Source organism: Lemur catta, chromosome 19 (assembly GCF_020740605.2).
Source record: "Lemur catta isolate mLemCat1 chromosome 19, mLemCat1.pri, whole genome shotgun sequence".
NCBI lineage: Eukaryota > Metazoa > Chordata > Mammalia > Primates > Lemuridae > Lemur > Lemur catta.
The window spans coordinates 16,840,767-16,853,997 of NC_059146.1; the positions used below are offsets into that span (position 1 = coordinate 16,840,767).

At 41.8% G+C, this 13,231-nt stretch overlaps 2 protein-coding genes across 2 annotated transcripts in view; one reads left to right on the forward strand and one right to left on the reverse strand.

Annotated features, from left to right (window-relative positions):
- The first annotated feature begins 242 nt into the window (after positions 1-242).
- On the forward strand, positions 243-4,558 carry STBD1 (starch binding domain 1). Its single transcript, XM_045532860.1, has 2 exons — positions 243-513; positions 2,636-4,558. Exons 1-2 carry the CDS (start codon positions 297-299, stop codon positions 3,487-3,489), a joined length of 1,071 nt encoding a protein of 356 aa, XP_045388816.1. The 5' UTR covers positions 243-296; the 3' UTR covers positions 3,490-4,558.
- A 1,317-nt stretch (positions 4,559-5,875) lies between these two features.
- CCDC158 (coiled-coil domain containing 158) overlaps positions 5,876-13,231 on the reverse strand; it is a 62,498-nt gene continuing 55,142 nt past the window's right edge. The window contains exons 22-25 of the mRNA XM_045532862.1: positions 12,828-12,895; positions 10,428-10,586; positions 8,103-8,210; positions 5,876-6,071 (exon numbers count right to left, since the gene is read on the reverse strand). Of these exons, the coding sequence (XP_045388818.1) occupies positions 5,995-6,071; positions 8,103-8,210; positions 10,428-10,586; positions 12,828-12,895 (412 nt within the window). The 3' untranslated portion in view covers positions 5,876-5,994. The remainder of the gene's footprint in view (positions 6,072-8,102; positions 8,211-10,427; positions 10,587-12,827; positions 12,896-13,231) is intronic.

A 13,231-nucleotide genomic window follows, 5' to 3' on the forward strand; every position in this document is an offset into this window, starting at 1 on the left:
GCAGGGCCGGGGGCGGCGCCCGGCTGCACTGGGGCTCTTTCCGCGCGCGGGACCCACGTGGAACGCGGCCCCGCACCCGGGCCGGGGCGACCGGCGGGGGCGGGGACGGACAGCGCGGCGACAGCGGGGCGGGGCTGGGAAAGTTGAGCGCTCGTCGCGGGGGCCGGGCCGCGCCGGGGCCCGCGGCGGGGACCGTAAAAGGACGGGGCGGGCGGGGGTGGGTGTGGCTGTGCCCCTGAGAGCCGAGTCCGGGCCTCGAGCCCAGTCGTCTCCCGCGGCCGCGGCCTCTCTCAGCCATGGGCGCCGTCTGGTCCGCCCTGCTGGTTGGAGGGGGTCTGGCAGGAGCGCTTTTCGTTTGGCTGCTGCGGGGCGAGCCCGGGGACACCGGGCAGGACGGGGACGCGGCGCAGAAGGACGCCCCTCCTGGGGAGGCTGCGGCTCCGGTAGGCGATCAGAGTGGCGGCGGCGGACTGAGCCCGGGACCTTCCAGGCAGGAGCCCGTCACCAAACCAGGTATTCTCCCTCGCCCTGTCTCGAGGGCAGATGTGCCCGGGCTTTGAAGCTCATCGAGGAAGGGAGGACAGAAGCCCAGCTGGAGCTTTCCCAGCGGCCCAGCCCCACGGAGGAGCGTCCCCACTGGGGGCCGGCCCCTCCCCGCGCCCCTGCTTTGCCCAGGCGGGTGGCGACGTTGCCCTCCAAGGAGGTCCGGAGCTGCCCTGGCCGGCCCGGGGCCGCGCCCTGCCGAGCCTCTGCCCTGAGCGCCTGCCGGTGGGACTTGCCCCTGTCCCCTCCGGCGGGGACGGGCTCCTGCGCCTGGCGCAGTGCGGGCGGCTGCAGCGGCAGCGCCCCTTCCCCGGCCTTGGGAAAGGAGGGCTTGTTGGGTTTAGGGGAAGCCCACCACCCTCTTCAGTCTCTGACCGAGCAGGGACATTTTCTCCGTCCCAGTCCCGTAGTCTCACATCCTCCCATTCCACACCCCACGGAAGAGCTGGGTTTGGGAACACCCGGCTCCGCCCGCTATCCAGACGCTTCGATCGGGCAGGCAAAGTTCAGGCTGGACTCTGGCCGTGAAGGCCGCGGCCGAAGCCCTGTGGCCGTGCACTGGCCGCGCCTTTCAGAACCATCGGCCTCCCGCACGCCCCAGAACGGCGCAGGGTGGTCTGCTCCCTGGGAAGGGACTGCTTAATAGGGGTACTTAGCAGTGGACCCCACTCAGATGAGTAAACTTTACATCTAGGTTTAAATCTCTGCATTTTAGAGGCTGTTTGCTAGGCAGAGAGCAAGCACTGCCAGAAGACCTTGCCTTGCACCGCCCTCCCTTGGCAAGCTGCGGGCCTGGACTGCAGCCTCATGGCGAAAGTGACATCTGTGAACTTTATTTTTAGTAGAGTGGTGTTCACGTGTAGCCACATGAAAATCCGCCCTGGTCCTTTTTGGAATTGGTTTGGGATGAATGCAGAACTCATTTATCTTTTTTTTTTTTTTTTTTTCCTGAAGGCCAGTCTCATGTTTTAGGTTGAAAAATTGGGAATACAGAGTAATAGTTTTTCACATTTTACTTCCAACCCCACCATTAAAAAGAGACAAAATGAGACAAGACTGTCCTCCTCCATCCCCCTCATAAAACCTCAATCTGTGCTGATTGTGTGATTTTGATCTTATAGTGAGCTATTTGGACTACTAATGAGGTGGCCAAGAAGGAAACTGAGTCTTTGGGGGACTTGGATTGTGTGTTTTTAAGAACATTAAAACAAAAACAAAAACTGTGTTCAATGAGAGGGGTTGCAAAAAGCCCCATGTTTGGTTGGAGAGGTTCCTGATGCATATGGGATTGGCAAGGAGAAACCAGTCCTCTGCCCCCCAACTCTTGCCAAGTGATGCGCTACTGTCCTTTGTATTCCCCCATAGTGACAGCTTCTGCTCATCTGCCCACAGATCTGCGAGAGCCAATCGCTGCCCTGCTCACATTTCCTGGGAGTACAAGTGTACCCTTCTGGTTTGTAAGGCAGCCATGCTGCCCTTTGCCCCATAGGCTGGAGTGCAGTGGTGTCATCATAGCTGACCACAACCTGGACCTCCTGGGCTCAAGAAATCCTCCTGCCTCAGCCTCCTGAGTAGCTGGGACCACAGACACACACCACCCATGCTCATCTAATTTTTCATAGAGATGGGGTCTCACTTGCCTAGGCTGGTCTCAAAACTCCTGGCCTCAAGCAATCCTCCCACCTGGGCTTCCCAAAGTGGTGGGATTACAGGCGTGAGCCACCGCCCCCAGCCTGGATGACATTTTTTGATGATAGGAAGGAACCAAGCAACTTGACTTGGTTGCATGCCAGTACGGCCTGGACTGTGGGAGACCAGGGACCATGACAGGTTATACTTTTGCCTCTACAACACTGATACTCCTGGATGTGTGTGCCTTTTATTATAAGATATACGTGTATATTCCTAGTGCACAGTGTTGAGAACATACTAGGTAATTAAGTAGTACTTGATTTTAATAGGGACTTTGTGAACTGCCGATGGATTAGTAGTAAAGCCTTCAATACTATTAATAAATCTATTTTCTCAGTGTAACTTACTTTTTCTTACACGAACTGCCTAACACTATTACATTTTTCCTTTCGTTTCTTAGAGCATCTTCGAGAAAGCAACGGACGTTTGATTTCTGAGACCAAAGATCTTGGTAACCCACAGGAAGAAGCATGGAAACTGAAGAATCCTTCTGGAGAAGTCTGTGGCAGGTCAAGAGAGCATGTTCCTTCTGGACAGTTTCCAGACACGAAACGTCTAGCTACCTCTGAGAATGGTAACTCCAGGAGATACTCTGAATCTTCAAGGAATGAAAGCCTTCAGTCTCCTACGGAAGAATGGGGGTTCCGCAAAGGACGAGAGACATCTGCTAACGCAGCTAATTGTCTTGCAGACAAGTTGCCTTCTAGCAACTTGCTCATGGACAGAGATAAAGAAGTGAGCCTTGCCCAACTGGACAGTCAGGACCTGGCTAACCATGAGGACTGGGAAAAGGTGTCTAGGCACTCATCTTGGGGGGATATTGGTTCGGGTGGCAGTCTTGAGGCCTCAGTGTTAAGCCTAAGCCAGGAAATGGACTATGGGAGAGGCACTGTTGTGGAAGCAAGAGGTCGGGAAGCTCATGGGAAAACAGAAAGGGTGGCAGCAATGTCATCAGAGACTCCGCAAGTTAGTGTCAGGTTCCAGGTCCATTATATTACAAGCACTGACAGGCAGTTCATGGCAGTAATTGGAGACCACGAGAGTCTTGGGAGATGGAACACTTATATCCCACTCCATTACAACAAGAATGGGTTCTGGTCTCATTCTGTTTTCCTGCCAGCAGATACAGTGGTGGAGTGGAAATTTGTGTTGGTAGAGAACGGGAAAGTTACCCGCTGGGAAGAATGCAGCAATAGATTCCTGGAGACTGGCCATGAGGATAAAGTGGTTCACAAGTGGTGGGGGGTTCATTGATTTGGTTTGCAAAGTACTGGAGAGGCTGTAGCAGAATGTGGAGGAGGCAAAGGTTGTGGAGCACACGGAATCACTTAAAATAAAGGCAGTGTGGCTCCAAATTTAGCAATCAGCGTTGTTTCAAAGCCAGTGGCTTTTGTCTAATGTGCAGAAATATATATATATATATATATATGCAGATAATGGTTCCAGTGAGCATGGACTTTTTCCCTTGTGGCATTGATTGGTGGGTTTATGCTGATCCATCACTGCTTTAGGGCTTGATCCTCTCGGGCAGTGACTAGGCTTCACACTGGGGTCATGGAGCACAGAAGCTAACCAGCTACACACGGTTCAAGCTTGAGCTTTTAGGTGATCCTTAGACCAAGGTGGCAAAATAAGCCTCATTCAAAATAGCTGATTTCCTATTGGTGCCGTGTAAGAAATGCTCTTTACGACATGTATTATACACTTTATGTTTCAGAATCGTTAACACCATATGAAACTGTGATCAGAAAATACCTGGTCACTAGATGTGATTAGTAAGGATATGAGGTAATGCTCTAAGACTCCCCAGTGGGTTTTTTGTTTGCTTTTACCTGCCAGATATGGTTTTGGAGGTAGCAAGTATGTCTTTTTCTGAATATTCTAAGGCTGGTGTAGAAACAAGGGGCCTAAGCAGAGCCAGTCATCATGGAAATTGGTCCTGGGAGCAGCCCACGAGGAAGGGAACATGAATGGGGTTAGAGTGTGGACTGGGTGAGGTGGCCTGAACGACATCTCCTAGAGGACCAGGAGGCACAGGTACAGCTGACAGCAGGAAGGGGACACTCACCCTTTACCCATGGGAGCCTCTGTAGGGCCACCCCCTCCCACTTGCCCTCCCCGCTCCCAGCAAATCTGGACTGTTCTGTAGCTGTCGTCTCTGTCACCTCTTCCCTCTGCTTTCATACCAGTAGCTGTCCTGGGTAACAAATTTATACAGGACAGTGATATACAAGTATATCTTTGCTCTGAGAAGAAATAAACATTTAAACTTTAAGTTATTATAACTGAACTCATATTAATAAAACCTGTTTTAATACCTTTATTAAATGTCTGAATTATTTGTCTAAATATTAGTATCATAATAGCCTAGAAGTAAAATAAAATACAAATATTTTCCTCCACTAACAATAGACACATAGAGAAAAGCAAACATCAAAAGCCACAGAAGACTTATGAAGAGTCCATTTTTCTCCTCCTTTTGGAGAAAAAGTTTAGAATATTTCTTGTAAAACTATACGCTTTACCTTTGTTTGGAGGGAAGGTCAGCATGCCTGTCCTTGAAAATGAATTCTTATGTTAAAATAACTTACAATAAGTGTAATATCTATTGGTGAAACAATGGTTAATCCCGGTAACGGATGATCTTTGCTGAAAGGAACTAACCCAACTGAAAATGGCATTAGAAAGTGCTTAAAAGAACTGTTTGACAGTTTGGGGCTCACAGCACTTCTATGTTACATTTTATATACTGCTTACCATGATTGCACAGAATGCCCAAGGTAAAGCAATTTAAATAAAAATCTCTTTAGAATTTGATCACTAGCCATTTTATCATTACCTGATGAAATAAAAATTAATCTTTCAGTAAAGCCAATTGACTTAAGATAAAATATTAACTTTATATTTTAAAAAATCATTACTTAAAATTGGATGTGCTTAGAGTGTTAAACATTGTCGTTGAAAGCAGAAACAGGAGGATTTTCTTGTGGGAACACATATGCCCTAGTCGGTTTACTGTCTGCACAGGTGGGGGCTCTTTCTAGCTGTGGTGACAGACACCACCCACGTGCCTGTTTCTTGCTCGCACAATAGCATCGGGTGTTTCTGGCAGGAGGGCAGCTCTCCTTGTGGAGATTCAGTCACCCAGGCTTCCTTCTGCCCCGGGGCTCTGCCATGTGTGCAAAAAGAGCAACTTCTCTAAAAGTTTTGACTTGGGGCCCCAGCATTTGGTTATCTGACTGCTTGCACTGATATTGACACAACCAACAGTGAGTTCAGGGTCACAAAAGGATCCCGTCAGTATGCTGAAGTCCATCCTGTTCTTGGTTATTACACCACACCTTGCACTTCCATATCAAAGTAGTTTTTCCCCCTAGCATTTTTTCAAGCTGGAAAAAAAAAAAAAAGATTCTATTGTCTCAGGGCCAGTAACAATAATAAAAAACACACAATTATTCCAATACACTGGAATTTGCATAAATTATACCTTATAGTTAATTGCCTTATAAAGTTATAATATATGAATACTTTATAGATATTAAGTATTATAATTTATGAATAGTTACAATCTAGCTAGTAGATGTTTGAAGTTTTACTGTGAGAGCACTGAAGAATAGTTTATTTCAAAATAGAATTTACAGGACAGGGTATCATTTATTAAATTTTCACATAAAAAGAAAAAAGTACCCAGGGTACTAATTATAAGTAACACCACAATTAACTGGGTATCATCTCTCTAAAGAATAGGCAAGCAATGAATCATTTTAGTAACATTTTTTCCTGGTCTTTCACTTTCTGTATCCTCTTTTCTTGATTTCTGATCATTGAAGACATTGCTGAAAATGTTGATAAAACAAAGTTAGAACAGCAAAATCAGTCAGATTTTAAATGCTGTTAGGTGCTTCTTAAAAGATTAGTTTGTTAGTAGAAAATAAGATACATTCTGTGCTCAAGAAGTTCTTAAAAATTGTGATGTAGCATATTTTTGAAAAAGGTTGTCATGGAATAGATCTAAGGGTAAATCTTTACTCATTCAGTTGTTTTAAATGAACATAATTATTATAAAAGTAGTACATACTAATTGTAAATAATTCAAACACCTCAGAAGGATACAAAGAACGATTATGTTCAGTCTTTGTCTCTGTTCCCTCCATCTGCTGGAATCTCCCACCTCCTCAGAGGTCATTACTTTGAATATAAGTGGTTTGGTGACACACTGACACACACACACACACACACACACACACACACACACGCACACACGCTTTCTCCACACAGATAGAAATATGTGGTATAAGTTGTTCCGTAGATAGTTTTCATTTAACAAAGTGTCAACATCTTTTCAGTTCAGCTCATATTTTGCTATGACTGCGCAGTATTTCATTATATGAACATACCAAAAATGTTAGTAAATAAATAAAAAAGGTTACTTTCTTATTTTTCTTTATAAACAATGCTATAGTAAATACTTTTGTATACAGACTTTTGTGCATTTGTACAATCATGTCTTGTAGAATAAATTGCCAGAAGTGGAATTTCTTGGTCAAAGGTATGTGCATTTTAAGTTTTGATAATGCTCCCAAACTCCTCTCTACAAATATTTGTTCCCTTCTAGGCGACATCCCATACAGACATTGCACCAATAAAAAGGTCTTTTTAAATTTATTACACAAATACATCTTCCATGTATATTATTACATGGTGACATAAATCAAATAAACTCAGAAATATATTAAAGTGTGAACAAAAATAGGGCCAATAAGATAATGCATTTTTCTTTAAAAAAAAAAACTCACAATAAACTTACACTCAAATGTTTTTACTGATGTTTTATATACAAAGGGATCTGGGGTTATCAAAGGGATTTGGAATTTTCTCTAACAACAATTTACTAACCTTAGTGTATTAAAAAATATGTGGATTTTGGAGGCAGAAACTGCAGGGATCAAATCCCAGCTCTACTTCTCATTGTGTGACTTAGAATTTATTGACTGATTGTGCTCTTGAAAATGAGTTTCCTCATTTTCCAATGACATAATAATACTACCCACTTGTCAGTGCTGTGAGGATCACATGAAAAACATGTAAGTGAAGATCTGAGTATAGGGCCTGGCACATATTAATAAGGTTAAATTTAGTTTATAAATATTTGTCCATAGAAAAATATTTATTTTCCTCCATCCAGCAATTTATATTCTCTAGGAACAGAAAGATGGAATAAGAATAATAGATATACTCCAAAATTAATTTCTCTCTGCCAAAGGCTCCTGGATTCATAAAGTTGTGTCAGGAAAGCATGAAACATGATAGCTCCCCCATATCCACGGTACTTAGAACATACGGCCAAAAAGCTGCCCATCACCTGCAGGTTATCATAGTTTCTTATTCAAAGAGCTTTAGCGTTTTTAGAAGTGGCGTATCTTTTTATTTTGTGACTCATTGGGTGACATAGTCTCATTGGGTGACGTAGTGCTATGCTAATTATTCCTGTGTAAGGCTAAATACCATTCTTTTACTTTCTGGCTACTGACTGCAATCCTGTCTTGTTTGCAGACCTAATAGGGACAAGAAAGACAGTGTGTGAGAAAGTCCCATGGGAACAACCACTCAAAACGTGTCCTCCTGCGGGCTGTCAGCAGGCTTATCATCCCTATTAGATATCGGGATAGAGCAGGGTGGCCCGCCCACAGTCACATTAATCAATCAATCCAGGGCGAGTCCCGGCCTAAGACCTCATATTTGGACTAGGGTTTCTGAACTGCTCATTCAATATCCTTTCAGTGGGTCTACCGACAGGAGGCTTGACCTGAAGGGAAGGCGGGCATTCTTATGAGTGAGAAAGACTTCTCCAAAAATGGACACTATACCTTGGTTCTTCATCTGTAAATCTTCCACCAGAGTTTGCAAGCTTTCCAGTCTGTTCTGAAGCTTCCTGCATGTTTTTCCTGTTGTTTCTATTGGCGGAGACTCTGAATCTATTAGAAAATTGCTTAGATGTGACATTAAAAGTTTATTCAATATTTCTTTTCAGAAACCTTCCAATAACAGGCTATACAACTTTTCCTTTAAAATAAAGGAAACTTTTTTTTCACGTGGGGGGTTTCACGGTAGACAAATTCTAAAAGAGCTGTAACATTCAAACTTTAAAACACTATTTTAAACTGAGAAAAAAATGGTTTATCTCAACATTAAAATACCAGCTTATATGATTTTGTTTCAAACCAATCAGATTTACTATTGCTTAACTGCATGGTATGGGTCAGAAGACTACTTTGAGTTTAATAATACAATCTGAATTATAAATGACAGCTTTTGATGCCAAACCTGAGTAGTTCCATTCACTTAGGGTTTGGAGGAGCACGATCTAACACAGACACGGGCACCATTTTTGAATGTGTGTGAGGCCAGTCCCTGTGCAGGTTGCTGCCACCTGGATGGGGATGGTCTTTCATGATGGGAGAAGGGGCAATATGGACGCTGCTCCAGCCACAGTGGACCTGGAACAGATGTGGCAGTAGCAACTACAGAGGGCCTGGAGGCATGCAAGCATGTAAGCTATTCTCTAGTAAGTATGCTAAGTCTTTTTTTTTTTGAGACATAGTCTCACTCTGTTGCCCGGGCTAGAGTGCTGTGGCGTCAGCCTAGCTCACAGCAACCTCAAACTCCTGGGCTCAAGTGATCCTCCTGCCTCAGCCTCCCGAGTAGCTGGGACTACAGGCATGCGCCACCATGCCCAGCTAATTTTTTGTTTCTATCTTTAGTTGACTGGCTAATTTTTTTTTTTTCTATTTTTGGTAGAGACAGGGTCTTGCTCTTGCTCAGGCTGGTCTCAAACTCCTGACCTCAAGAGATCCTCCTGCCTCGGTCTCCCAGAGTGCTAGGATTACAGGCATGAGCCACTGCGCCAGCCAGTATACTAAGTTTTATCAACCTCTAAAAACACCTGATGGTTAATCTGAAGATTTAAAATTTGATCTTAGCCCTTGACTAGCTGTATAATCTTGAGAATATTTTTGATGGTTCATTTTCCTATCAAAAACATCCTTTTCAATACAGAAATCAGTATTAAAGGCAATTATCTAGAAATTATTTTAGTTTAAGGGGATAACAAAGTTTCTTAGACAGATTTTCAACATAAATAACATAAAATATGTAATGTTTGATGAGAATCTGACAATAAGGAGGCAATAAAGAAAATGCCATGCCATTGTGTAACATAATAATGAGGTGACAAGCGGCACTGTTTTACTCCTGCAATAATCACAGCTCTCATAGGTAAATAATACTTTATAAATTTTTAAAAATACTAAATAAACAGCTTAGAAACATATGAGATGAAAGAGGATACAAGTGCAGAAAGATAGTAAAAAAGAAAATGTACTAACCTGTGTGATCAGGTATTTTTTTTTTCCAGGATCTAGAAATATGTAAGGCATAGTATGCCTTTTTAAAAAGGATTTGTTCTGTAAAATTTGGATTCAATCAAAAGCTGCACTCAAGGATCCAGAAAGCCACATGTGGCCCCAGAGCCGCAGGTTCCCCACCCCTGAAAGGACTAAGAGCTGACTTGACAATGATGCGAGTTGGCCTATTTTATTCCTTACAAAAGAGGATGATGTCATCGAGCGCAGCGGCTGTTTGGTCGTTACCATACGTGCGGAGAAACATTTCAAGTTCAATTCAACATACACATATTTAACACCCACTTATTTACCAGGCCTTCTCTTATTCTAAATCAAACCATTTTCCCCATCTCTTACCAAATAACAAGTGAACTTAAAATTTTAAAAATGAGAAAATTTTGACAAATCTTTATAGTAGACGCTTGCACTTACAAAGACAGAAACTGAATGTCTTATTGACATTTTAAGAATGTCAATAAGAAAGAAAAGTCACTCACATTTAAAACATTCAAAATCTTATAATGAAATAGAGGACAAAGTCTATTATTCATGTCAGAGAAAAACAGAGATAATATTTACATATAATATTTATATACTTTTACTAAGGTTTGCATGTGTATACATACAGCTGTTCTATTTAAATAAGACCCACTTAAGTTACACAGCATCAACTAGAGCTTGCATATAAGAACTGCATGCAAAATCATATTAATTCTGAGTAAAAAGACCTTGCAATTCAGCAGAGTAAGAAATTAATTAATCCCATCCATGATATCAGATTATTCTTACCTTTAACAGACTCAGTTGAATGAATAGGTTTGGCGCATCTATACTGTGATGGGGAACCTACTGACTCTTCAACTGAACTAGTCAGGAGTGAATGCACTGGAGATTTCTTAGGAGAAGAATTGAATGAACGACAAGGTGAGTTTTTCACAGATGGACTTGCTAAAATTTTCCAACAACAAAAGTAAAAGGACAGAATTAATTAAAAATAGTCCACTGCATCTCTCAAAAAAGTTAAACTTCTATAAGAAAATGTTCCCAATTATGGGAGGGAGAGGGGATATTCTGGTAAATATCCAAGATTTTGGCTAGAACTAAAAAGGTTATCCACTGAAAAGGGCTATGCTTTAAGAAGAAGGGCGAACAGGAACCACACCTGCCCTTGTGGATCTGAGGTCTAGCTTCAAATCCACAATGTATGAGGAAAGGTAAAAGCACTCATTTATATTAATTTAATAAGGCAAGGATATATGTTGTATTATCCTGGGTAATCATTAAAACGATAGTACAAAACATATAAATGAAGTAAACTTGAAGGAATTGTTTAACTTCATATAAATATTCTTTTCTTCAAAGGGTTAGTTCCTAAAAGATTTCTCCTAAGCCAAAGATTATTAAAAAACTAAGAATTTGCATTTATTGAAGAATATTGTGAGCTTTTTATTTATTTTAGAGATGGAGTCTCTCTCTGTCACCCAGGCTGGAGTGCAGTGGCAGGATCATAGGTCACTGTAGCCTCAAACTCCTGGGCTCAAGAGATTCTCCTGCCTCAGCCTCTGGGACTACAGGCGTGTGCCATGATGGCCAGCTAATTTTTCTATATATATTTTTAGCTGTCCATATAATTTCTTTCTATTTTTAGTAGAGATGGGGTCCCGCTCTTGTTCAGGTTGGGCTAATTTCTTTTTCATTTTTTTCAGAGATGAGGTCTTGCTATGTTGCTCAGGCTGGATAATTTTGATTATAGGTATACCAATCATACATCATTAAACAATGGGGCTATGTTCTGAGAAATGCATTGTCAGGCAATTTTGTTATTGTATGAACATCATACAGTATACTTACACAAATCTAAATGGTATAGCCTCCCACACACCGAGGCTACAAACCTGTATGGCATGTTACTATACTGAATACTGTAGGTAATTGCAACACAATGGTATTTGTGTATCTAAACATAGAAAAGGTAATGTGTTGCAGTATGACGTTATGATACCTATGACATCACTAGGCAACACGAAATTTTCAGCTCCATTATAATCTTATGGGACCACTGTCATATATGTGGTCCGTCATTGTCCAAAGGGGTATTAAGCAGCACATGACTGTATATTGACACTCTTCTATAAAAGAAGAAAAAATTCGGAAGCATCTTTCTCCTATCTCTTTTCATGTTGCCTCGATTCTTTCTATTTATATTATTTATTGTCCAGATTTATAAACACATTTTTGTTGAATAATCATCATTTTCAGTTTCATTCTTTCTCATTGATTCTGTTCTCTTCCATTATGTGTCTGTTAGTTTGCCTTTGCCTTCCAAATCTAACATATTTTCTATAATTATTTTTTCTTCCTATTTTTAAAAATTCTTTCTGTGTAATTTTCTCTATGGCTATCATTTCAGTCATACCTATTTTATTCTTCATTCTAAAAGGCTTTTTCCTGTGATATTTTTATTTTTCTCTTCTACTGCTAGTCTGAGTTATGCCAGTTTGTTTTTCAACAGATTCTGTTGTCTTTCAATCTCTTCCTTCAAGAGCTTGTTTTTATAGAGAGTATCTTGTCTATAATTCCTTAGAAATTACATGAAGAACCACATGTCTTGACTCCTCTCCTTTTCTTTCATCCATTCAATAAATACTTATTAAACACCTGCTACGTGCCAGGAAAGTTCTAGGTACCTGGAATCTATCAGGGAACCAAACAGTTAAAGACATCTGCCCTTGTGCAACTTTTGTGTCACAGGGGGTGACACACAATGAACAACACAAATTAGTAAGTTACCTAATATGTTGGAAGATGATAAGTGTAATTTGAAAAAAGAAGAGGGTAAGGGGGACTGGAAGTGTGGGAAAGTTGATTTTTAAATAAGGTGGTGAGAGTTAAGTCTCATTGGGAAAGGGACATTTGAGCAAAGGCTTTAGAGGAGGTGGGGGGTTAGCAACTTGGAAGGAGCAGTGGGTATAAAAGCACTGACATGGAAGCTCCCTGGCATTTTCAAGGAATAGTACAAGGATGCATAAAGCAGAATGGGTGAAAAAGAGAAAAGCAGGAAATGAGACCAGAGCGTTAATGGGGACTTAAAGGCAACCGTAATGACTTTGACTTTGGCGCTCATGGAAAGGGGGTGCCACTGCAGGGTTTTAAGCAGACCTCATTTCTGTGCTTTTGTTGAAAACTCACCTGTAGGTGAGAATGCAAAGCAACTAGATGGATCTTCCAGGTCTCCTGCGTGTAGTGTGACTGGGTCTCTGGAAGCAAAGGAATAGTGATGCAAGCATCCATCTCACAAACATAGCCTAAGATTTACGGACAGAAGCAAACTAACACAGGCAAGCCTGATGGCTTAAAATATTAATATAAAGTCAAGATGGCAATGATAACCCTGAACTGCAGAAATCCTACAATAGAATATTTTAGGAGGGAGAGTCAAAGTTGTATTATCTTTTTGCTTTCAGTACCTATGAACATTGGAGAATGAAAATATAATAATAAATAATCTTGGTTAGAAAATTCATTTTTGTGTAATAATCGTTATAAAACCCAAAACACTTTTCTCATGGATTCTAAGAGATGCAATCTTAATG